This window comes from Rhinatrema bivittatum, chromosome 7, assembly GCF_901001135.1.
Source record: "Rhinatrema bivittatum chromosome 7, aRhiBiv1.1, whole genome shotgun sequence".
Taxonomy (NCBI): Eukaryota; Metazoa; Chordata; class Amphibia; order Gymnophiona; family Rhinatrematidae; genus Rhinatrema; species Rhinatrema bivittatum.
The window spans coordinates 72,995,473-73,021,410 of NC_042621.1; the positions used below are offsets into that span (position 1 = coordinate 72,995,473).

General features: G+C 43.5%; 1 protein-coding gene across 5 annotated transcripts in view; it reads left to right on the top strand.

Annotated features, from left to right (window-relative positions):
• Nucleotides 1–25,099, top strand: part of CYLD (CYLD lysine 63 deubiquitinase) — a 102,331-nt gene extending 77,232 nt beyond the window's left edge. For all 5 annotated transcript variants that reach the window (XM_029608529.1, XM_029608530.1, XM_029608525.1 and 2 more), the window contains 6 exons: nt 2,749–2,815; nt 3,640–3,772; nt 4,796–4,904; nt 17,038–17,156; nt 23,517–23,733; nt 24,572–25,099. In XM_029608529.1, the coding sequence (XP_029464389.1) occupies nt 2,749–2,815; nt 3,640–3,772; nt 4,796–4,904; nt 17,038–17,156; nt 23,517–23,733; nt 24,572–24,756 (830 nt within the window). In that variant the 3' untranslated portion in view covers nt 24,757–25,099. The remainder of the gene's footprint in view (nt 1–2,748; nt 2,816–3,639; nt 3,773–4,795; nt 4,905–17,037; nt 17,157–23,516; nt 23,734–24,571) is intronic.
• Nucleotides 25,100–25,938: the final 839 nt, after the last annotated feature.

The window sequence follows — 25,938 nt, forward strand, 5'->3', positions numbered from 1 at the left end:
CCAAGCTCCCTTTCTACCTCCCCCCTTCTCCCCAGATCATGGAACCCACTCCCCAACCCTCCCAATTCCCTCCTCCTCTTCCTCAATCCCTTCCCCATCCCAGCTCCTAAACCTCCCCATCCCTAGTCCTCTTTCCTTCTCACACTCTTTCTCCCTTCCTCTCCCCAGCTCTGAGGTCTCCTCTGTGCACCGATTCTTGATTACTTTTCTTCACCAATAAAAATAAAATAAAATGTAAATTACACTAATACACAGACTGTAAAACAAATCTATTTTTATTTATTTTTATTTTATTTTTATTAAGCATTTCAATTTTCAAAAGGATATTACACAGCATTAGGCAAAACATTATTTTGCAAACATTTATGTGGAAAAGAAAAACAAATCATAGCCCATACAGCTGTGATAGCCTAGATAAATTTATCAGAAATAATAAGATTCTGGTAAAACGAAAAGAGCAGACTACTATAGAAATTCAACAAAACACCAGAACCGCCTACGAGGAAAGGGGAAGGAGATATCTCCGGAATACCTAGACTGAATTTTACTTCTCCACTAAATTTTGAAGGGGGGGGGGGGGGGGGGGAAGAATTTAGTCCCGTAATGGCTTCTAAGGAGAAGGAGCTAGAGGGAGACCAGGTGGGAGCTAAACAGGATGTTATAGTGATTACTCCTACCAAATTTACCTTAGAAGAAATTGGAAGCATGATTTTTTCCATGCAAAAATCTATTAACGAGCTGGCTAAACTCGTTCAGGATGGCCTAAGTAGTAATAAGATAATGCAAACTAAAATAGAACAGATAGAGGGCTCGGTAACTGCCTTGGGGGTTAAAACAAAGGAAATAGAAAATGTACAAGTGAATTTAATCAAATCTGAGACGATTCATGCAGAAAAAATTGAGCAGTTAGAGAATCAGATTAGAAGAGCTAATTTGAAAATCCTAAATTTTCCTAAAACTCATTTATTATCGCCCAAGGAGTTATTTAGGAGTTATCTTATTAAGGTATTAAAATATACTGAAACAACTATTCCTATAATATCAAGGATATATTATATTTCTCAACCTGTGCCCTTTGAAGGTACACAGGATCAAAATCAGGGAGACCAAAGGGAAGATACAGACTTGTCAGAACTACTAGAAAAATCATCAGACATGGAGATCAAATCAAGAGCCACTTTAATAGTGCAATTTATAGATATGTCACAGCGAGATATAGTTCTTAGGTTATATTTTAAATATCAGAATGTTAATTTCCATGGTTATTCCATCAGAATTTTCCCAGATATATCTTATAACACTCAGATTAGGAGAAGAGAATTTCTTTCAATGCGGGATAGTCACCCAACGAGGAGCCAAGTTCATTTTACGATTTCCATGTCGTTGCATTGTATTATTTCAAAACATGAGATACGCTTTCAATTTGCCAGAACAACTGCGCTCATACCTGGACTCATAGCTCCAGAATACCTTAGTTAAAGGGATGGAACGAATGTATATGGTTTTTTAAATCTATTTTTATAATGTAATAGAAATGTTCTTGTTTCAGAATTTTTACCCTTTTCCTACAGAATCTGGCCCAGGCTGCCTGAGGAAAGGAGGGGATTGTGTCTTAGAGACCTTCTGTTCCCTGTTGTTCAACCTCAGGATGGGGGGGGTGACAGCACTAACAGTGCTTAGGGGCGGCAGAATATTAAATCCGTCTCTGGTCGTTATTAAAAATGCAGAGTAAGAAGCTTTCATTATCTATGATGTGTAAAGGTCTGCATGAATTTGATCCGAAGACTGACTCCACTCTATCTGTGATTCTCTGGACCAGTGAGAGAGGCCTCCACGTTTTGGAGCAAATACTAAAATCTTCTAATAAACCCATTAAAGAGCTTTCTTCAAATATGAACATTAGGGAAGCTGAAATACATGTTTTTATGAAGGGCATATATCTCCCATGTGCAAACCTTTAAAGCTGGCGTCTCCCAAACGAGGTTTTGGGTCGCATGTAATGCAGAGGAAGGAACTTGGATCCATTCATTTTGGACTTGTGAGTCGCCCCAGTCTTTTTGGGCTAAGCTTGCAAGCTATCTTTCCAAAACATTGGCTTACGTTGTCACGAGGAGTCCTGAGGCGATGTTGTTTGGACAGTTTCCTCTGAGGATATTTAAGCGTAGGGTAGATGATTTTTTTTTTCTAGAAAGGCCTGTGTTTTAGGCAAGAAGTCTATCCTCATTAGTTGGAAAGAGACTAAAGCGCCGTCTTTCTGGCAGTGGAGGAATTCTTTGCTTAGAATGATGCGGATGGAAAGCATAAGCTTCAAATGCAACTATTGGTGCTTACGGCCGTCGGGGAAAACTGTTCATGCTTTACCTCCAAGGGAGAGAGGTTTGATATTAAACACTGGTTCTTAGGCTGCTTGTTTTTTTTTTCTTTTTTCTTATGATGTTTCTTCCAGTTTGGAAGTTTTTTGCGAGTATTGGAAATGTTTGAGGAATTGATCTGTTTATATGGAATGGGGTGGGTAGGGAGGGGATGGAGTGAGAATGGGGTAAAAATGTATTGCCCACTGAAACCCTTGAAATGCTTCAGAACCAATGTACTTTGAGGCTTTATATGTCATTTGGGGTTTGTTTGTTTTTTTGTTTTGTTTTTTTTACCTGCCAATAAAATGTTTAAACATAAAAACTCTGCATGTTGGGTATTGCTCATAGCTAAATGCTGACTGCATTTCCTGATCCAATGTGTGTGTGTGTCTAGATCCTGAAGAATTTTTGAACATTCTGTTTCATCATATTCTAAGAGTGGATCCTTTGTTGAAGATCAGGTAAATTCATCTCTCGCGTGTACCTGGAAATGTTTCTGGCTGTAATTCCACTGTTTTATTTTGCATTGTGTTTTTTTTTTTTTTTTTTCTTTTGGCGATGTTCATTGTACTTGCCAGACAAAAATGTAGCAGATTGAATTTATTTTCGGAAAAGGGGGGGGGGGGGGTGAGTGTTGTCATAACAGACCATTGGCGGGTTTTCCTAAAGTACAATAAATACAGACAGCTCCCTGAGATGGAGCTGCAGGACTGGAAAAAAAACAAAAACGTGTGTGCGCGCATCCCTTACCTCATGTTTCTGTACTCAGGAAATTCTTGGAAATTGTCACTTGTTTTTTCAAGACATTGTGGAAGTAATTTTGTAATGCGTGTTTATAAAAAAAAAAAAAAAAGTCAGGAAATACGGGCACTAGTTACACTCCATTTTCAAAGCAGATTTTCACGTATCAGTCCGCTTTGAAAATTATCCCCTCAAACCTTACCTGCTCAGGTTACACCTGCTAAATCTCCCACACACGTTTTTTGTGAAAATTTCTGCACGTGCTTTTTTTAAATCCAAAAATGTGCCCGTTCAGTCCAAACCCTTTCCCTGCTCGGTCCCCAAGAAGACATCCATTCGGTAAACTCGTGCACGAAATAGCATACACGCGTTACGTTTACCCACGTATCAGCTGAGCAGTTTTGTTAAAGATTTCTGCATGGGAAAACCTGCTTCATCCCCAAGAATCCCTTTGAGAATTTCCATTTCTGCAGCCCTTGCTTAAAAAAAATAAAAGTAAAATAGTAATCATTTCCATGAAAAGAAAATCATCTCAATTTTGTAGGTCGGCAGGCCAAAAAGTGCAAGACTGTTACTTCTATCAAATATTTATGGATAAAAATGAGAACATTGGAGTGCCTACAATTCAACAATTATTGGAATGGTCTTTCATTAATAGCAGCTTGAAATTTGCCGAGGTTAGTAACAATTTAACTTATTGCTATTGGTCTAGGTTTTACCTTTTGGGAGTTTTTTTTGTTTGTTTTTCAGTTTTAAAGAAGCATGTAGCATATTTCTACATCAACTGTATTGTCTTTGTCCTTCATGGTGTATTTATTTACTTTTATTTTCAATATTTATAAGGTGTTCTAGATGTGGGTACTAATACAAAATGTTAAAAAAAAAGAAATGTACTAAAATACTGAATATATTAGTGAACACTCGAGGCATTCTCTCAAAGGAACATGAAACCTGGTTATTACAGGGGTTGGGCAAGCCGAAAGGCCTCACTTCCCCACCCCTCCATGAATAGATAAAGCTATACGTTTCCCAAAGGGAGAACACAACTTCTCAGTTTAAAACAAAAGAGAAACAAACTTCCTACCAAGTTCACAGCTTCTGGAAACAGGAAGGCTTCACTTAAAACCTTTCGTAATTGCATGCTTTTTAAATGGACACGTGCTCAAGGCCTTAGGTTATGATATATAATGCCCAATGCAGCTATCATTTTATTGCGGTGCAAGCCACATTAATAAAATATTTTCATTTATATGGACTCAGCTTTATTACACTTTGGGACCTTTTTCCAGTGCATGACACTGGACTGCTCCTTATCCTCCCTGCTAAGTCTATTGAATAGTTACAGTGGGTAAATGCACTAAGGTAGTGCAAAAGAGAAATAAATATTCGTATATAGAAGCTAATTTTTTTATTACCACGTTTGTTTCTTTTATTCTCTGTTTGGGGGTATATAGTGCTACATACATGCTTGAAGATGAAGATTTCAGCTTTGCCAGCTTCTTGAGTCCGATAGATCGAAGTGGCTCCTTAAACTTGGGTCACAGTAGCATCCTTTTTAGATGAAGACATTTAAGTAACGATAACATAATTCATGTAACTTATCAATTAAACCATTTATTTCTCTGGATGAGAACTGATGAACATATTTTGAACTTTCAAATGCTGATTTTGACTCTCGTAATATTTCGGTTCTCTCTTAGGCACCATCTTGTCTGATAATTCAAATGCCCCGATTTGGAAAAGACTTCAAAATGTTCAATAAAATCTTTCCTTCTCTGGAACTAAATATAACGGATCTACTGGAAGACAGTAAGTTTTAGAATGCTTATCGTTTTGTTGGGATTGGGCACGTGAGTTAAAGGAAACGGAGTCTTCTAGACAGGGCTTTCACAATGCAGCAGGACTATCACAAAGCTGGCGCCATCACATTTGGCCTCTCTCGGTTGTCTTTCACACAGGAATGGTGCCTCTATCTGTGAACATTCATGTTGGGTTTTGAGATGTGGCAGAAAGCTACAAAGTCAAGTCTACTGTCAGCAGGGGATGTTTCCACTTACTGCCCAATTTCAAGTATAAAAAAAAAATTGCGTAAGAAATAATTAAAAAATGATCTTTTGGAAAGCAATACCATATTAGATCCTTGGCAATATAGCTTCTGTAAGGGACATCACAGGCTAATTTTAAAATGAGCACGTGTGCGCCCATACACACAGGGGTAGATTTTTTTAAAAAGCGTGATCGCGTACTTTTGTTCGCGCATCAATCAACTCCCCATACAAACCTACGACATTTTCTCCGTCCCCAGATTGAAAAGAAGAGGAGGCGGCCTGCTACTCGCTGCCAATAAAAAACTTGGTTTGTCATTACACTCAGCTATCTCCTCACTTTCCTTAGAATTCTCAATTTTCAAATCCTCTCAGTTACAAATAGGCCTTATTTACGCCCCCCCCTGGACATCTTGATGCGGACCCTTCACCTTTAATAGAATACATTGTAAAACACATTAACATTGACTCACCGACCATTCTGTTAGAAGACTTCAATCTCCATGTGGATGCCACTCCTCGCTCCTCCAATTGCGAATCCTTCCTCAGCTCCCTCAGCTGCATGGGTTTCAAACAGCTAATCAACGAACCCACCCATAAAGCAGGTCACACGCTAGATCTCATCTTCATCAACCAGAGCTTTACTCTAGCGTCACATATCGATTGTCTGCCAATTCCTTGGTCGGACCACAAACTTATCTCTACTTCCCTCCGATACCTACATTCAACTCCCTCGGTAACACAGAAATCCACAGTCCAATTCAGAAAGCTATGCAACCAGGAAACCCTCAGTTCTCACCTATCCTCCGAGTTATTCCACATCGACCCTTCGGATGCTGACACTGCGCTGACTTCTTGGATAAAAATCACTAACAAAGTGGCCGATGCAACCTGCCCGCTTACAACCAAAATCATCAGTGACAACAATGACAAAAAAACCCATGGTTCACGCCACAATTGACAACTTTGAAACGTGAACTTAGAAAAAAGGAGCAGAATTGGCGAAAAACCCCCTCCTCATCTAACTTATCGGCCTTTAAATCACTCATGCACAAATACAGGATCGACATTCTTCAGACAAAAAGAGACTTCTACTCTCAAAAAATCAATCACTTCATCCACGACCCAAAAGCCCTCTCTTCCCTGGTCTCATCGCTCACCAAACCACCTTCTTCAACGATCCCAAATGACAAAGCTGCCACTAAAGCTTCTGAACTTGCCACATACTTCAAAAATAAAATAACAAACCTACTCGCCTCCCGTGCAAGCAATAAAGTTCCTACCCAACATCATTCATGCTCTCCTAATCTACTACTCAGCCCAATATATCCTCAACTTTCCTCAGCCTCCTCGCCACAAACAGCCCGCTTAGAGGATTTCGAGCTTACATCTTCTTTAGAGATTGAAAACCTTTTAAAGAAACTCAAGCCATCCTCACACCCTTTTGATGCAATTCCAGCTAACCTTCTCATAACCTGCGCTAAAGACGTCACTAAGCCTATCACCCAGATCATCAACGCCTCTCTATCACAGGGCCTGGTCCCTGACCCCCTCAAACTTGCCATCGTAAAACCCTTATTAAAAAAACCAAATCTCTCTACAGATAACCCAGCAAATTTCCGCCCGATTGCTAATCTTCCAATCATTGCCAAAATCCTGGAAAGAATAGTCAACAAACAGCTCTCTGAATTTCTTGAAAATAACATCCTCTCCCCGGCTCAATTAGGCTTTCGCAAATCCCGCAGTACCGAAACTCTTCTTTTATCTCTGTCAGACAACATTCTCATGAATCTAGAAAACAAACATCCCTGCTTGCTCATCCTCCTTGATCTTTCGGCCGCCTTTGACACGATCAACCATGATTATCTCATCGAAAGACTATCCGAGATCGGCATCAAAAACAAAGCTCTAAACTGGTTCAAATCTTTCCTCCAGAACAGATACTACAAAGTTAAGATCAATAGCAAAAAGTCACCACCGTTCAGTTCCACATTAGGGGTCCCTCAAGGCTCTTCGCTATCCCCTACGTTATTCAATATCTATCTTCTCCCGCTTTGTCATCTCCTTTCCAATCTAAAGTTAACCCATTACTTATATGCAGATGACGTCCAAATCCTTATTCCTATCACCGAATCACTTCAAAAGACCGTACTTTTTTTGAACTCCTGCCTCCTCTCCATTAACCAAACTCCTGTCTAACCTTAACCTGATACTCAACACTGACAAGACAGAATTCCTCCTGATCACTCAAGATGGCACCCTTCCATTGAATAGCTCTCACCTTATGCCGCTCCCAGTTCTCTCCCCAAGGGTCAGAAACCTTGGGGTGGTCATGGATAACCATCTGAGCTTTTCTGATTTCATCAACACTACGGTTAAAGAGTGCTACTACAAACTCCAAGTTCTAAAAAGGCTTCGACCCCTCCTTCATTTTCACGATTTCAGGTCAGAGTTACAATCCATCATCTTCTCAAAAATGGACTACTGTAATTCACTGCTTCACGGTCTCCCAGTCTACACCCTAAAGCCTCTTCAACTGTTACAGAACGCTACAACAAGGTGTCTCACTAAATCCAACAAAAGAGATCATATAACACCAATTCTAAAGAAGCTCCACTGGCTCCCAGTCAAATCTCGAATCCTGTTTAAACTTCTATCAATCACCCACAAAGCCATATTCAACAACACTCCACTGGACCTCAGAATCCCTCTTCAGCTTCACACCTCTTCCCGACCGCTAAGATTAGCACAAAGAGGAACTCTACATGCACCTCCCATGAAAACATCTTTAAGTAAAAGAGCTCTATCCACAGCAGGCCCCAAACAGTGGAATCTGCTTCCTCCGGAGCTAAGGCTGATACATTGCCCCAACAAGTTCAAAAAAAGACTCAAGACATGGCTATTCGGTCAAGCATTCCCTTAACTTACTTAGTCTTCCACAGCTCCCATAGACTGTTTTCATACTGTTGACGTCCAGAACCTATGCTCATGTTTTTACTCATAAATAAGAAATTTCTCCCTCCTCCCCCCCTCCACGAACAACCTTCCTTCCCCCTCCCCCCCAATTAGCAAACCTCCCTCCCCATGCGCTAGTTTCGCTCTAATAGTGCGTACTGCTACTGTTCCTAGTTATGTTATGTTATATTATCCAAGTTGTTCACTCCCTTGTTCATTGTAAGACATATGTTGTCATTGTTTTCTACTTGTTATAATGTAAACCGGAGTGATAAGTAATTCTGTTACCTGAACTTCGGTATAAAAAAAAGTTATAAATAAATAAATAAATAAAAGTACGCAGGATTTTATAAGATACGTGCATAGCCGCGCGTATCTTATAAAATCCTGGATCGGCGCGCGCAAGGCTGCCGATTTTGGGCAGCCTGTGCGCGCTGAGCCGCGCAGCCTGCCTCGGTTCCCTCCGAGGCCGCTCCGAAATCGGAGCGGCCTCGGAGGGATCTTTCTTTCGCCCTCCCCTCACCTTCCCCCCCCCCCCTTACCTTTGTCCCTAGATTTACGCCTGCGAGAAGCAGACGTAAATCTACGTGCGCCAGCGGACTGCTGGAGCGCCGTCATTCGACCCGGGGGCTGGTCCGGAGGCCTCGACCATGCCCCCGGTCCCGCTCCCCGAAACGCGTGCCACCCCCGAAACGCCGCATCGTTTGGCCCCGCCCCCGACACGCCCCCTTCCAAAAACCCCGGGACTTACGCGCGTCCCGGGGCTCTGCGCGCGCCGGCGGCCTATGCAAAATAGGCGCGCGAGGGCCCTGCTCGCGTAAATCCGCCCGGATTTACGCGAGCAGGGCTTTTAAAATCCGCCCGACAGCATATTGGCATGCAAGCAAAGATATGCTGGAATTTGAAATCATGCGCGCATTTGAAGGTTTTTAGAAAAAGAGTTAAAATGTTACATTTCAATGAAGCTTTTAGATAACTTTTGAATTATATATCTATCCTATAAAAATGATATGATTTTTGTTTTTATGAATGTTATTCTAATCTACATTGGATGTGTGGAATATAAAATTTAATAACTAAATGTTTCAGTATTTTTCAAACTAAATATACATAACAAGGAATGGATTCTAAAATCTATACTAATAAACGAAGCTTGACCGACGTGCCGCAAATGCGCGGTAGAGACCAGCTCTACCGCGCATGTGCGGGCGAGCACGTCGGTCTGAGCCAGCGTCAGAAAAAAAGAAAAAACAATGGCGGCGTCCAGCGGCAGCGGCGGCGGCGTTGGGTGGCGGCGTCCGGTGGTAGCGGCAGCGGGTGGCAGCGGCATGGCGGCATCCAGCGGCGGCGGCGTTGGGTGGTGGCGGCGTCCGGTGGTAGCGGCGGCGGCGGGAGGCGGCGGCGGCATTGGGTGGCGGCGGCGGCGTCCAGCGGCGGCGGCGTTGGGTGGTGGCGGCGTCCGGTGGTAGCGGCGTCCGGTGGTAGCGGCGGCGGCGGCATTGGGTGGCGGCGGCGGCGTCCGGTGGTAGCGGCGGGTGGCAGCGGCATGGCGGCGTCCAGCGGCGGCGGCGGTGGCGTCCGGTGGCGGCGGGTGGCAGCGGCGGCAGCGAGGGAGGAGAGAGAGAAGGAGGGACTGACAGAGAGAGGGAGGGACTGAGTGAGAGGGGAGGAGAGAGAGGGAGTGGGACTGAGTGAGAGGGAGAGAGGGAGTGGGACTGAGGGAGTGGGAGGGAGGGAGTGGGACGGAGGGAGAGGGGGGGACTGAGTGAGGGGGGGAGGGAGATAGAGAGGGAGTGGGACTGAGGGAGGGAGTGGGACAGTGAGTGGGACAGAGTGAGAGGGAGGGAGGGAGTGGGACAGAGTGAGAGTGGGAGGGAGGGAGTGGGACTGAGGAAGAGGGGGAGGGAGTGGGACTGAGGGAGAGTGAGAGGGAGGGAGAGAGGGGGGAGGGAGTGAGACTGAGTGGGAGGGAGGGACTGAGTGAGAGGAGAGGGAGGAGTGGGTGGGAGGTAGGGGGTGGAGGGGAGAGAGAATGAGGGGGAGGTGAGAGACAGAGGGATGTAGCCCTTTTTAACGGCTTAACGGCGGTGGCAGCGAGGGAGGAGAGAGAGAGGGAGGGACTGACAGAGAGAGTGAGGGACTGAGTGAGAGGGGAGGAGAGAGAGGGAGTGGGATTGAGTGAGAGGGAGAGAGGGAGTGGGAGTGAGTGGGAGGGAGGGAGTGGGACGGAAGGAGAGGGGGGACTGAGTGAGGGGGAGGGAGATAGAGGGAGAGGGGGAGGGAGTGGGACTGAGGGAGAGGGAGAGAGAGGGAGGGAGTGGGACTGAGGGAAGGAGTGGGACTGAGGGAGAGTGAGTGGGACTGAGAGAAGGAGGGAGGGAGGGAGTGGGACTGAGGGAGGGAGTGGGACTGAGGGAGAGTGAGAGGGAGGGAGAGAGGGGGAGGGGGGAGGGAGGGACTGAGTGGGAGGAGTGGGTGAGAGGGAGGGAGGTAGGGGGTGGAGGGGAGAGAGAATGAGGGAGGGAGGGAGTGGGACTGAGGGAGAGTGAGAGGGAGGGAGAGAGGGGGAGGGAGGGAGTGAGACTGAGTGGGAGGGAGGGACTGAGTGGGAGGAGAGGGAGGAGTGGGTGAGAGGGAGGGAGGTAGGGGGTGGAGGGGAGAGAGAATGAGGGGGAGGTGAGAGACAGAGGGATGTAGCCCGTTTTAACGGGCTTAACGGCTTGTCTTTTTATAAAGTAAACTAAAATAAATCTGAAGACAAAGAAGAGTTCTCACCTCTTTTTTTACTAAAACCAGAACAGTGACTTCTCAAAATTTTTGTTACATTGCGAAACATCCAAATCATATATGGTCAGTCAACGTAATAATTATGTGGGGAAGCTCAGCATTAAAAATGCTTCAGAAGTTGTCGTTTTTATAAGTAAGTAGGCTGAGGTATGGAGAGCATAAAGGAGACAGGTTTATTGTACAATTTCTTAGTGTCTAGTCAGCAGAAACCAGAACCAGTGGGTTATGCACCTCTACTAGCAGATGGAGACAGAGCAAAGCTGACATCACAGTATATGTACCCCTGTAGTGACGTCAGCCCGCCAGCATTCTCTGTCTCCCAGCTGGGGATTGCTTCAAGTTTTGGAAGGAGAAAGAATCAGGGAAAATGAATTTGCCCTGCCCTCCCCCAGTTGAGAATTCCTGAGGTGATTTCTGTGGTCCCGCAGATGAGTTCCTTGGCCTTTGAGCTGGTGTGGATTTAGCTGTAAAAAAAAAAAAGGGGGCAGCTGAAAGGCATGCAGGAAGTTGAGCACAGTGATGATGGTATTTACCTTCTCCCCCCGCAGTCGGAGAGCGTGCTTGTACTTAGCTAGGACAGTCTGAGCTCAGATAAAGTTTTGTAAAATTGAGAAGAGAAGGGGAGTTTAGAAAGGGGGAGGGGAGGAATCCCTAATAGTCTCCTTGCTTGGCAAGCGATCCAACTGCCATTCCTGCCTCCGGTGGTGTTTGGGATCAGGGGGGAGGGGGGGTTGAGCAGCCCTTGCGGCTAAGCCCCGCTCCAAGGCTCGACTCGTTCACCATGTGGTAGGCTGCGGCGGCATCACCTTTACACGCTTTTTGTGCGCTGTGCACTTCCCTCTTTGGTTCTGTCGGATTGTGACTTGTGTGCCCAATTGTGCGGCCTGTTGTGCATTTTGGTTGTGCGCATACCTGGATGCCTAGTTCGGTGCCTAGTTAAGATTATACAGGAGTGCCTACCAGGACGCCCAAATTGTGCACGCACGTGCCTTTTTTATGCTCATACGCATGAACGCGATTGTTTGGTTTTTTTTATGCTCATTCCCTGAGCATCCTGTCTGAGTTCAAGTTGGGCGATTTATTTTAGCACATTGTTGTGAGCCTTATCTGATGGCGACTGTAGCAAAGAAACCTAAGCGCCTGGTCCTAGGTGTGGGAGTCATATTTGGGCATCTCAGCCTAACATTCCTTCTAACTTGTATCAGCACTGTTTGGAGGCTCAGGGGGAATTACTCTTTGATTTTACTAAACCTGGTTCTTCCCAGCCTGATGAAGGTCTGGGTAAAGACAGGTCAGGAGGGGCACCTGACCTTGGTCCTCCCTTAACTAGAGATGTGCATTTGTTTTTGCTGAATTGGACAATTTCAACGAAATTGTCCAATTCGGCATGTTTCGGGGAGCCCGAAAAATGATCAGGATTTTCCAGTTTTTTTCGCGAAAATTCATTTTTTGGATTAGTGCGCGCTAAGTCCCCGTTAGTGCGCACTAACAAAAACTAACAAAATGTAACAGTGCGCGCTAACAAAAACAGTTACATTTTGTTAGTTTTTGTTAGTGCGCACTAACAAAAACAAACTCAAACGATTTTTCGCAAAAAAAAGACCCGAACCGCAAAAAAACGACATTTCCTGCGGCGGCCGAAAAACGAAGAACGACATGATCACAAAAAACGATTCACATCTCTACCCTTAACTGGTTTGTCAGCGGAGGCAGATAGCTCAGTGGGCACAGGACAGGTGCCTGCTAGGTTTAGTATGGATCCTTCTGCCTTTTCTTGGGTGGAATTTTTTCAAAGATTGGAATCCTTTCTTCTGGCACAGTCCTCAGTCCCGTCCAGTCTTGCCTCTCACTCGCCTGATAATAGGGATCTGGATGGTACAGATGATGAGGCCGATCCTGACTCTCTGGAGGCTGGGTTCCTCCGGGACTGGAACCATATAGGAGTATGTTGTGGTTCTTTCAAAAAGATGTTATCGGTTCTGTTTTCTCAGACTAAAGATGCTTGGGAGTACCTGGTGCTGATTCCATGTCTGAACCAAAGAAAAAAAATCCCATTTTGGTTTCTCTGCACAAGTCCTCTTGTTTTTTCCAAATTATGGAAGTCATTCATAAATTGATTGATCTTGAGTGAGGTACTCCAGAGGGGTTTTGGAAGGCCTGTACCCACTGGATCCAGGATCCATGTGCGAGAGAGCGTTTGCGGCTTCCATAAGTAGACACACTTGTCTGTGCCGTCTTCAAGTGGATGACTATCCCCATAGAAGGAGGAGCAGTCTTGAAGGATGTGCACAATAGAAGGATTGAGGCCATCCTTAAGTAAGCATTTGAGTATGACCTTACAGATAGCTTCTTTTTGTTCCCTAGTGAATTGCTCTTGTTTGCTTCTCTCTCAGGAGGTCAGTGATTCTGGAGTAAATTCCAGGGCAGTTATGGAGCCAGCAGCTGCGTTTTTGACAGACGCGGACTGCGATTTGGTTCGCAAGTCAGCCAGAGGGGTGGCTTCGGTGATGGCGGCCAGGCGTCAGTTATGGTTGAGAAATTGGTCAGCCAATGCACTCCAAGGCTATCCTTACAAAATTGCCCTTTAAAGGCTCTCTTTTGTTTGGGAGCGAGTTGGAGAAACTGGCCAATAAGTGGAGCAAATCCCCAATTCCTCAGTTGCTGGAGGATAAGAAACAGCGCCACACTCCTTTGGCATGAGAAGTCATGCTAGGGGATCCAAACGTTTTCAACCCTACAGAGGAGCGACCTTTCAGAGGACTCAACCTTTAGGAAGGTCTCATTTCTTTCATCCCAGAGAGCCCAGATGGGAGTGCGTGCTTGGGTAGCAGAACTTCCCGAGCATCTCAATGAACGTTTGCCAACCCACCCCCAGGAACAGGAAATAAGGGGGTGCTTCTCTCTTGTTTATCGGAGTTGGGTTAAAGTCACATTGGACTAGTGGGTCCTGGAGGTGATATGAAAGGGATATGCGATGGAGTTTTGCAGTGTTCCTCGGGACGTGTTCTTGGTGTCTCCCTGCCACTCCCCGCAGAAGAAGCTGACAGTGGAGTGTACATTGTCAAGACTCCTCAGTCTGAGGGCTGTGGTTTCATTGCCCACATCTCAAAAAAATACAAGTTGATATTCCATTTATTTGTTGTGCCCAAAAAGGACTACTTTTGTTCCATCCTGGACCTCAAAAGGGGTCAACCGTCATTTGCGGGTGGCTCATTTTCGCATGGAAACATTGCGCTCAGTGATAATGGCTGTGCAGAAAACATTGGTGCTCTAGTCAAATGGGAATTTCCAGGTATGCTTCAGACAGATCCAAGGTGGTCAGAAATTTCCCCCGTCTGCGCATAATCATCCTCTTCAGCACACATTGTTTACATGTTGGAGTGTACAGTCTCAGGACTACTCGATACGGCTTCAGTTACCAATGGAGATCAGCATCCAGCTGTGGTGGGGGCCACAAGCGGATCATCTAACGAAAGGCGTTCCCTCTATGAACACCAGACTGGCTACTACTCTCGATTGATGCAAGCCTTCAGGTTTGGGGGGGGGGGGGGCTCACATTCAGGAGTTAACAATACAGGGGCAATTGAGTACAGAGGAGTATCTCTAGAGAATCAATCAGTTGGAACTCCATGCTGTTTGGTTGGCATGCTTGCGATTCGGTGACCGCTTGCAAGGTCGAGTGGTCCAGATGATGTTGGACAGTGCAATGACAGTGGCTTACATCATCGATTAGGAAGGAGCCAAGAGCCAGCAAATGTTGCAGGAAATAGCCCAACTCATAGAATGGGCGGAAGTACAACATCAGGAGAGCTCAGCCTCACACATTGCAGGAAAAGACAATGTAAGAGTCTATTTAACTCAGCAGACCAAGTCTGGATCCAGGAAAATGGGAATTGAACAACAAAGCGTTCCAGCTCATAGTGGGCCACTGGGACCTCCTGTTTCTAGGCTTGCTGACGACATCACACAATGAGAAGGTTCCTCACTTCTTCATTCACAGGAGAGATCTGAAGTTTTCGGTCATTGATGTCCTTGTGCAGGAGTGGCCGGAAGGCAAGCTTTTATATTCCCTTTTCCCCGTGGCTCATGTTGGGTAAAATGATACGGAGGTTCAAGAGACACGTGGGGTTGCTATTTCTGGTGAGGCCAGATTAGCCCAGAAGGCTGTGGCATGCAGATCTGCAGAGGCTTCTGGTGGAATAGTCTCTCCAATTACTGGTCCACATGGATCTGCTACGGCAGGGGTCTATTCATCTCAAAGATCCGATTTTTTTTTTTTTGTCTTATGGTGTGGCCCTTGCGAGGGCTTGGTTACTGAAGCGTGGATAGTCCACTGCTTTGTTTTCTACCTTGCTTCAAGCGCAAACGTTATTCACATCCCTAGCCAATGTTTGTGTTGGCGAGTGTTTGAGGCTTGGTGTGAGGAATGAAGGCTTCATCCTCGTTCGGTTAAAATCCCACTCGGTTTGAATTTTTTGCAGGATGGGTTGTTTAAGGACTTGGCCCTTAATTCTTGAAAACATGGATGGCGGCTCTTGACTGTTTCCGAGCTTACGTGAATGGTGAATCCTTGTTGGCCCATCCGGTTGTGGCCTGGTTCTTGAAAAGGTGAAGCATCTTCATCCCCCTTCCGGTTACTGGTACCCATGTGGACTCGTAATCTGGTTCTGTGTTCCCATCTTTCGACCACTGTGTAGTCTTTCCTTGAGGTTACTAAAGGACATGCTCTGCACGTAGAATTCCGAACTGCGGGCTGTGTCTTGCCAGGAACCGTTTCTGTGAGTGGCTCTGGGAGCAGTCTAGCTGCAAACTGTTCTGCTTTTTTTTTCGCTTGTATTAATCAATTTCCCTGCCGACTCTGGACAGGAAGAGGGAGTGGATGAATATCGCTTGTTACGGGCCTTGGGTGTCAAGCAGCATTTCATGACTATTTGGAGGTTTCTAAATCTCTCAGGAAGATGGACCAGCTGTTTATTCTCCAGGATTAAGGAGGTTATTATGGCCATGTATATGGATGCTGAGCAGCCATTGCCTAGTCAGGTTAGGGCTCATTCCACTAGGGTTCAGGCAGTATCATAGGTGGAATTAGATGGTTGTCTCCCGTAGAGTTTTGCCAAGCTGTGACGTGGTCCTCCTTACACACCTTTTCCAGGCATTACCGCCTGAATGTGCAAGCCCAGGAGGATGCAGCCTTCGCACATGTGGTGTTGATCGGACCGTGGGCAGCCTCCCACTCTATTCAGGAGTAGCTTTAGTACATCCCACTGGTACAAGCCAATATTAATTGGCTTGTACCAGTAAACTGCCATGGGAGCAAGTTTGGGCTGCTGGCTATTATCAGTCAAAGTTCAGCATTTACCGACTGAAGAGTAACAACAGCACAGTATTTGTAATACCTTCATATTGGCTTCAGGGATCACCAGGCAGACGCATTCAGGTGGCGGGAGGGATTTGCCACAGGCCCAGATATTTTTCATATTGCTTAGAAGAAGCTGGCTTAAAAGAATTGCTTTCATAAATATCCAAGCACAGATTTGTATGGTAGACTGTACCACTTTCTTACAAACTAAAGACTGAAGGAAGTCTCTATTGAAAAGCATTTGGCTGGCTAAGATATGGGCATGTATCTTGCTAAATTCTAGCAGGCTATGTTGGGGGGCGTAACTGGGAGGAGTTGCGTTAGCCGGCTAAGTTAAGCTGCTATGTCCGATATTCAGAGTTAGCTGGATGGCTTAGCCAGCCCAAGTCTGGTCAGACCAAAGAGCTGCCCTAAAATTAGCTGGCTATATATTCAGTAGGGCGGCTGCACTGTTGAATATATCTGGCTAACTTTGTTATCGGACTATGTCTGAATAAGGGCCTCAAGGTGATTACAGAATTGCATGCAGCTGAAAATCTGGTTAAGGAACATTTTCAGTGCTTTAAGAAAATTCCTTTTGTATTATCTAAAGAAGAAAAAATGAAATACTAAAAATCCATACAATGAGAGTGTGTGCTAAGTGTGTGTTTTTTGTTACTTCTAGCTACTTTATATTTTGGGATTGTGACATTTTGAAAATGCAGGAGGTTTGTATCTGGTTCCCTGTGTGTAGGCCCTGGATAATGACGCAGCTTGCTTGTTGCCGCCTTTTGTCTTTCTTGTCTCCAACATTTAGCTCCTCGGCAGTGTCGAATATGCGGAGGGCTTGCAATGTACGAGTGCAGGGAGTGTTATGATGACACTGACATTTCCTTTGGAAAAATCAAGCAGTTTTGTAAAACCTGCAACACACAGGTATGTGTAACTGAGGAGGGAGGGGGTTTGTTGTGTTTCTTATTATGCAGATTGCACAAAAGAGCAGTAGAGTCCTTTGCTTCCAATCATAGCAGATTATTATTTTTCCTTGCTTCTCCTTGCCTGCCCCTTCCACCCCCACCCCAGGTATGTTTGGGCTTCCCTGAAAGCATGGGATACAGCACTCTGGCTGTTCTGAAAAGCAAGGTCTCACTGAAGACTTGGGCAGGACACTCCATGGAGAATTGGTTCTTGAAGGACTGGGAGTAACTCGGTTCATTATGATAAATATGGGTGTTAGATGACCTTTAATTTTTTGCACTGCTGATTTCAGGGAGCCTAAAGGTGGGTAGAGCCTAAATGTTACAACTCTCTCTTACTCCAGCCCCCAAAAAGAATTTTCTAAATATTTTAGGAGAAAGACCAAACAGGAGTAATAGCAAAATATCAGTGATCATAAATATACATTTAAAAATTCAAGTGTACATAATCAATGCATAACAATTTAAATCATTTTGAATAGTTTTAAAAGTAAAATAATTTTCAAGATCATTTAAAACCATAAAGTCACATAATATATTTCAATTGAAAATACATATTTTTTTACCTTTGTCTTTTTTCAGTGCACTGTTTTGATTTTATCTTGTCTTCTTTAGATGATTTGTCCTTGTTCCCCTTTCCATCTTTCTCATTTTTTCTCCTCTTCTTCTTCCAGCTTTACTTCTGATACCTACTCATATATCATCTCTCTTCAATTTTCTCTTCTCTGCCACCTCCTCATCTCTCCATCAGCATCTCATCACCATTCTCTCTGCATTTGCTTTGGTCTTTTATTCCTCTATCACTTCCTCCCTATCTCTTGGTCTTACTCCTCTGTTTTATTCTAGTTATTGACAACCATAATTAGCTATGACATATGGGCGATGTCATCCAATAGTGCTGAATGGATCCTTCTCCCTAAGCTCATAAAGCTTTTTGCTCTACTGAGCATGTGTATGCTGGCTTCCTATTTCTGCACGAATTACCTACAAATCTATGACCATCATTCATAAAATCTTAAATGATGATCTTCATGGACTAAAAGGCTTAAACATTACCCCCAAAACCCACAAAGAAACCTACGCTCCAACAACACAGGATTCCTAAACATCCCCACCTTAAGAGACGCTCATCTTTCAACTACGCGAGACAGAGCATTTTCCATTGCTTCCCCCAAAACTTGGAACACCCTACCCATAGAATTGAGGACTCAGCACATCCAAAAAACATTTTAAAAAGACCTAAAAACATTTTTATTCCGCAAACTCTATTCTAACTATCTGACACCTGATCATCCCAGCACTCAACAGAACTCGCAAGCATAATCCTCCTCCTTCATGCTCTCCTGATGTTCCCTCCTTTTCTACCCCTCCCTGCTCACTCCCTTGATCCGTTAGGTTCTTTGAAAATGTTCTCCGCAATATTCTGTTATTCAACGACTAAGAAAATATGTTGATTGTTCACAAAACCCTACTGTTCCCACTACTATGTTAACTCCATGTGATTGTAAGATAATTGCATATGTTGGATGATAATTGCAGATTTGTAAACCGTTATGATGGCTCTACCGAATAACGGTATATAAAACCCTACGAATAAATAAATAAATAAATGTGTAGGAATTCCAGTGCGGGCATTAACATAAGAACCTGCCATACTGGGTCAGACCAAGGGTCTATCAAGCCCAGCATCCTGTTTCCAGCAGTGGCCAATCCAGGCCATAAGAACCTGGCAAGTACCCAAAAACTAAGTCTATCCCATGCTACTGTTGCTAGTAATAGCAGTGGCTATTTTCTAAGTCAACTTAATTAATAGCAGGTAATGGACTTCTCCTCCAAGAACTCGTAAACCCCCTCAGTCCTTTTTTCATCCACGATCAGCACAATTATGTACCTTATATCTCTGTGTTTTCTTGATTGATATCTTTCAGTATATTTCTTCTTTTATATTTTTTTCAGTTATTAAGATACCTTGCTGCCTTGGCAACCCCCCAAACAGCACTTTTTTTTATTTTTATTTTTTTTTAATAGTACTAAAAACTATTTGCAAGATGTCCATGTCCAACAAGCCCACCATTAGTGGCTTCAAAAAACCATATATGCAGTAGGAAAATGTCCATTACAAATGGACATGACATCTGTTACCACTGTCTCAGACCAAATCATGACCAGACAAATTGCTACCACTGTGACCCCAGATATCTCCACATTCCTAGAAGTGCAGGGCTTAAAAATGGGGGAACTACATAATTCTCTGAAGAGCTGCTTGCAGTCTGTCTTCCCCCTGGGTGCTGAGTTGAGCAGGAGCTCCTCGAGGAAGTCTTCCTCTTTGGAACAAGCTGAGTCCTCGGGGTTACATAAACAAAATGTGCACTACTAAGGAAAAAAAAAGTCACTCTTTGGAGCTGGCAGTGCAACAGGCACTGAAAAAGCATCAAGTCTGGGCACCATCGATGCAACCATCACACCATTCTCTGGCTCATCGAGCCCTAGTGTTGTTGATGCAGAAGGCCACTATGCATTCATACATTGAGCCCCAAAGCATGCTATGCATTGATCCTCAATGCCATTAATGCTTTCTCCCGCGATACTTCAAGCATCTGAGCAAGTTGCTTCATTGTTGGTGCACCGGACTGTGGAGCGTCTGATGCAGCCATTCACTAGATCACCAGTTACTTATATATGGTAAGTTTTTCATGGGCAGGAGGAAATATGGTCCACTTATCCTGCCAGTTTTCTAGAACAGTGTCACCATCAAGGTTACTGGAGCAAGGCCTATGCCTATATATGTTAGATCCCATTTGCAAAGTCCAAAGGATGTTCAAGGAGATTCCATCTTGGTATCTGATGAAGATGTTCCATCTCCAATGCTTGGCCAAAAGGCACGTCAGCCCTTGGACCAAGGGGCGGAATTGGTGAAGACTTTCTTTACCTCTCTGGCAGCTAAGGATAAGGTGGGTACTCTTCAACCTCTCCTTTCCAGGTTTTATCAGATTTACTTCTGCAGGAAGGAGTACCAGTACCTCTGAACAAATGGGTATTCCATCAGAACCCCCGTGAGGTGCTTCTAGTCTCTGGTTTGCACTTGCAGTGGAGACCAACGAATGAGAGGATGTACACCAGGAATTCACTCCTCTGAGGAGATCAATGATCTCTCATCAATAGCCTACTTCATCATTGGTTACATGGATTAGTGTTTTGTCCACTCTAGGATCTCAGGAAGGTTTCACAGGAATACCCTCCGATCCTCTACCTGAACCTCTAGAACATTCATATCCAATGAAGGACCTCTCTTATTCCAGGTTCTGGACAAGTTGGGTAAAGTGCTCAGGTAAAGGACAAGGATCCTCGTGCAGAGGCCTTCAGCCTTCCCCAGATTTTAGATAACCTGGCAAGGCCTGCAGCCATTCCAATTCATGCAATTCTACAAGAGTTACAAATAATAATGGAAGAGAATCCAATTTCCCATGCCCCAGAACAAGGAAATTAGACCTCCATGTACAGAGTCCAGAAAACGCCACGTTTTGGAGTAGTGCAGCTACCTCATCAATCAGCTGTAGTGGAGTCAGTAGTTAAAATAACAAAGAAAACAAGTATTTTCAAATATTATACCATGGAAGGGTTTTGGTAAAAAGTTGTTCCAGAGCTCCATGCTTAATGCAAGTATTGCTGCTCACCAGAGTCCCTTGTTCATCGATTGCTGAACACTGATCATGCAACAGCTAGAGAAGTTCTGGTTGTTCTGGGCCACATGGCTGTGGCAGTTCATGTATTTTCATTCACTTACTTTCACATGTGACTCTTACAGTGGAAACTCCCAGTGGGACCAGTTAATTCTGCCCTTGATGACCACAGTGAATGAAACGAGCTTTGCTGGTGGCTGGACCCTTTAGTCCTTCAAGAGGTGGCACCACTCCATCAGGTTTCCCCATCAAATGGTATTGGCAACAAACACCTCTCCCAAGAGATGGAGAGTCCACACAGGCCCCTTCTGAACTCAAGGGACTTAGTTATTAGCCAAAAGAGAATTTCAGATCAACTTTCTAGAACTGCGAGTCATCAAATATGCTCTAACAACTTTCACGCATATCCTCCAGTGGAAATGCATTCTTATTCCAACTGAAAACCAAATAACCATGTTCTACATAAATAAACAAGGTAACACAGGATCATGAACTCTATGCTAAGAGGCAATAAAAGACATATGGTAATGGGTATGTCCAACATCAAGCAGCCTACCTTCCAAGGATTGCCAACACATTAGCAGACCATTTCGTCCTTGTGAATGGTTCCTGCAACAAACTGGCTGAAAGTCTGTTCAGTTGCTGAGGGCATCCATTAATAGACCTCTTCACATCAGAGGAAAACAGACAGGTGGAAAGATTTTTCTCCATTCTTCCCAGCAAAATCAGATCAGCTTAGGATGCTTTTCTGATCAACTGGAATGCAGCTCTCATATGTTTTTTCACTGATTTCATTAAGAGCTGGAATGGTGCAAAAAGGGCTCAAAGATTGAGCCCACCTGTTTCTTATTGCACTAGTGTGGCTCAGAAAAAAATGTGGTTTGCATACCTGCTCCAACACTCCAGTAGCCCTCCAATTCATCCTAGGACAGATCCATCCTTATTAACTCAAGAAGAGAGACGTCTGTATCATCCAAACCTTCCCTCCCTCAGCTTGACAGCCTGGATGTTGAGCATTTGTTGATTCTCCTATTTTCCTCACCCAAAGACATGGAGGATATAATAGTATCCACTAGGAAGCCATTAACTAGGAGAACTTGCAGATTTCATTGGAAACCATTCTCCATGGGTGTTGTTGGAGTTCCTTGGACCCATTCACATATGAACCAAAAAAGCTACTTAAGTACTTGTTCTGTCTTTCTCCCTCAGGTCTCAGTACCTTGTCAGTGAGAGTACATCTTAGTACCATAGTAGCCTACCATATTCAAACTGAGGGTAGGCCAGTCTCCACTCATCCATTGGTATCCCAGTTCATGAAAGGCTTATGGCATACCAAACCACCTGTTCCATGGGACCTAAATGTAGTTCTAGCACAACTTATGAAGCCATCCTTTGAACAATTTGAGTCAGCTTCTCTCAAAGTTTTCATATGGAAAGTATTATTCCTTGTTGCAATCATGTCAGCCAGAAGAGTCCGTGAACTCCAGGCTTTAGTTCATTACTCCCCTTATATGCAATTCTTTCACAATAGGGTGGTGCTCCACACCCACCCAAAGTAGTCTTTGCTTTCCATGTTAATCAAGCCATCTTGTTACTTATAATGTACATGAAAGTGAAAAGGCCCTTCATTCCTTAGACTGTAAGAGAGCCTTGGTTTACTATAGGAAAAGAACTCTGTCACATTATCAGGCCTCTCAACTATTTGTCTCTTAAGATACTGACTGACTGGGCATACTCGTTGCCAAACGAACATTGTCCAATTGGTTATCAGACTGTATTGTACATTGTTACACGCTAGCAGGCTTACAGATTACAGACTGAAAATCCAAAGTCCATCAATTTAAAGCTATGACTGCATCAATTGCTCATCTGTGAGCTGTACTTCTTGAAGATACCTGCAAGGCTGCAACTTGGACATCCATTGTACATCTCTTCATCCCATTACTGTCTGGACAATCTTTCAAAGAGTGTCAGTAAATTTGGACAAGCAGTTTTTTGCATGGCCTGTTCACCAGGCTCTCCACAGTAGGGTCCAGGTTGCTTATTCATTAAATGCTCCACTGCAACCCCCAACTTGGGACTCTCCATGTATCATGGCTAATTTAGCCCTGCTTGTTGACAAAGGAAACAAGTTTGCTTACTGTAAACATTGTTCTCTATAGATAGCAGGATGAATTAGCCATGCTAAATACCCACCTGCCTCCCTAGAGAGTCAACTAGTTAGCTAGACTTAGTTATGAAATCGACTGAGGGCTCTCATGCGACAAATCCTATGTGGGAATTTCCACACTTGCTCAGTAGTACAAAAAGCTGTATGAGCTTAGAAGGGTCCGTTTGGTACCATCAGATATCATCCACATGTCATTGCAAATTCATCCTGCTGTTTATGGAGAACACCATTTATGGTAAGCAAACGTGCTTTCTTGTTTCTCTATCTCCCACTTCTGTCTCTCACCCCTTTGCCAGTCTCCATCTTTCTGCCTTTTGACATCCTATCAGCTCTCCAACTCTCACACTCACTCACCCATCCCACAATTATACTTTTCATGCGTCTCGCTCTTGATAATATCTTGATAATAATGGTACATTATTTTCCAAGAGGTAGTGGTAATAATTTAAAAAAATGAACTTGAATTTAGGTACACCTGCATCCTAAGAGACAAGTCCACAAGTTCAACCCAGTGTCGCTTCCAAAAGATCTGCCTGACTGGGACTGGAGACATGGCTATATACCATACCAGAAGATGGAACTATTTGCAGTTCTTTGTATAGAAACAAGTCACTATGTAGCATTTGTTAAATACGGAAGAGATGACAATGCTTGGCTCTTCTTTGACAGCATGGCAGACCGGGATGGTAATTATCTTTTGACTTGCAGTTTATATGTTGTGAATAAAGTAATGTGTTTGCTCTGTGAGCCACCTGGATGTAGGGAAATAAAAGGTCAACAAAAAGATTGTAAGTGATACCTTTTTATTAGACTAAATTACTACATTTCTAACTAGCAGTATGACAGCTACTTTCCCTTCATTAGTTTCACCACTCTAAGATCACTCTTTTCCACTCTACTGACCCCCCACGTACTTCTTATTCTACACCAGCAATGTAATACAAACTATAATTTATCTATTAACTGCTTATTTTGTTTTGACCTGATGAAGAGAATCTAGATCCCAAAAGCAAATCGGAAACACATCAAGTTAATCCAGTAGAAAGGGGCTTCACCTGCAAAATTTTTTCCTGGCCTTTCATTTCTATGTATTTTTACACTAAGCTTTGGAGAAAATTTGAGTACATTCTTATGAAATTGCAGAGGTATGCGACTAAGTGCCTCCCTCACGAACACCTTTGCTCATTGTGGATAAATTTGTATGCATGCAAGCAACACATGCATAAGGCACCCACATATCGCACCGTTAATTTTATAAAAGGACATTCCCATGGGTCAAGCACAGTTTATTTTACACACAAAAATGGCTTTGGAAATTATCCTCTCTGTATACGCTGCACCCTATCTATTTGACCTTTGACATCCATATTGCTTTGATTTTCACCACAGGAAATGAGCCCTAGAAGGCATTAGGATTGTCATATGTTATCTGAAACTGGAATACGTGTTTGGTCTTAGTATGTGTCGGGCATTTTAAATAGAAAACATTCATCAGAAAATGTCTTTTTCTTTTATTATTATTAGGAGGTCAAAATGGTTTTAACATTCCACAAGTTACTCCATGCCCAGAAGTGGGAGAGTACTTGAAAATGTCTCCTGAAGAACTACATGCACTAGATCCAAGAAATATCCAAGGATGTGCCCGAAGACTCCTCTGTGACGCTTACATGTGCATGTATCAAAGCCCAACCATGAGCTTGTACAAATGAACATGAACTGTGGTCCTTTTGCTAGGAGAAGAAAATGTATGCACATTTCTAATACACTAGAAAGTATTTTCTTGTTGCATTTACATAATGCAGTTAAAAACAAACTACATATTCAGCTCTGTGGTTGAAATGTTTTAATAAGCATTTTTGCACTCTAGAAAGTATTGATTTGTTATGTTTGTTTTGAACAAAATGTAAAGATATTACTAAAAAAAGTAAACTTTAAGATAAGTGCATTGATCATGTATTGTTTTTGGTTGTGTAATTATGAAAATTAAATGGAAAATGCAAAATTTCCTTTGTCTGTTGATAACAAACCTGTCCTTAAAAAGCTTTATCTATCTTTCTATTCTCCTGTATGTTATAATTCCTTTTCAAAAAGGAAAATAATATGGGAAACCACCTGTTTGTACTCAAGTACAATGGACGTAATGTAGCCAGAACCAATAATCTCCACTAACTTTGTTTCTTATTTCTTAATTTGTTTATCTTATTACATATGAAGCAATTCAACCAATACCTATCTTCTGCCTTAAATATTTGTAAATCTGAATGTTCTTGTAAGAAGTAGTCGGCGACTATTTGAATCACCTAATCTGTATTGTGCACATCCTCCAAAGAACACCACACGAGCTTTCTGCACAAGCTCAGAAGCTATTTCTTTAAAGAGATCCGGCTGCCACTCTTTCAATTTTGTCCATCGTCTGAGGAGAAGCATCTCAATGGACTCCTATTATTTTTTTCTTGCTTGTCTCCATTTGTGGCCTTGGGCATTTTCTTGCTTTTTGAGGTTTCCTTTTTTCTTGTTGTAGAAGGCCCTCTGCTGCACTGCACCATTTTGAGCTAGGCCTTCAGCCCACTTGGACTTGTCTTCGCTACAGCTTTCTTTCTGAAGAAAATGTCTTTTGACTTATTCTTTTTGCTTATTTTGCACCCGAAGAGAATGACCATGTATCATCACCATGGACAATGGATCATTAGCAAGAGTGCTACTGTTGCCTAAGCAAATATCCTGATGTTTCCATGTGTGACATCTACTCGAGGATGCCACCTCAAGAGATTTGGATGCAGCAAGAAAGGCTTTATGTTTACCTTGTCAATATGGATCATTATTTGGGATCCTTGGAAATTATGGCCCCGATATTTAATGACAATTACCTTGCTTAGGTGGTGACTTATCCG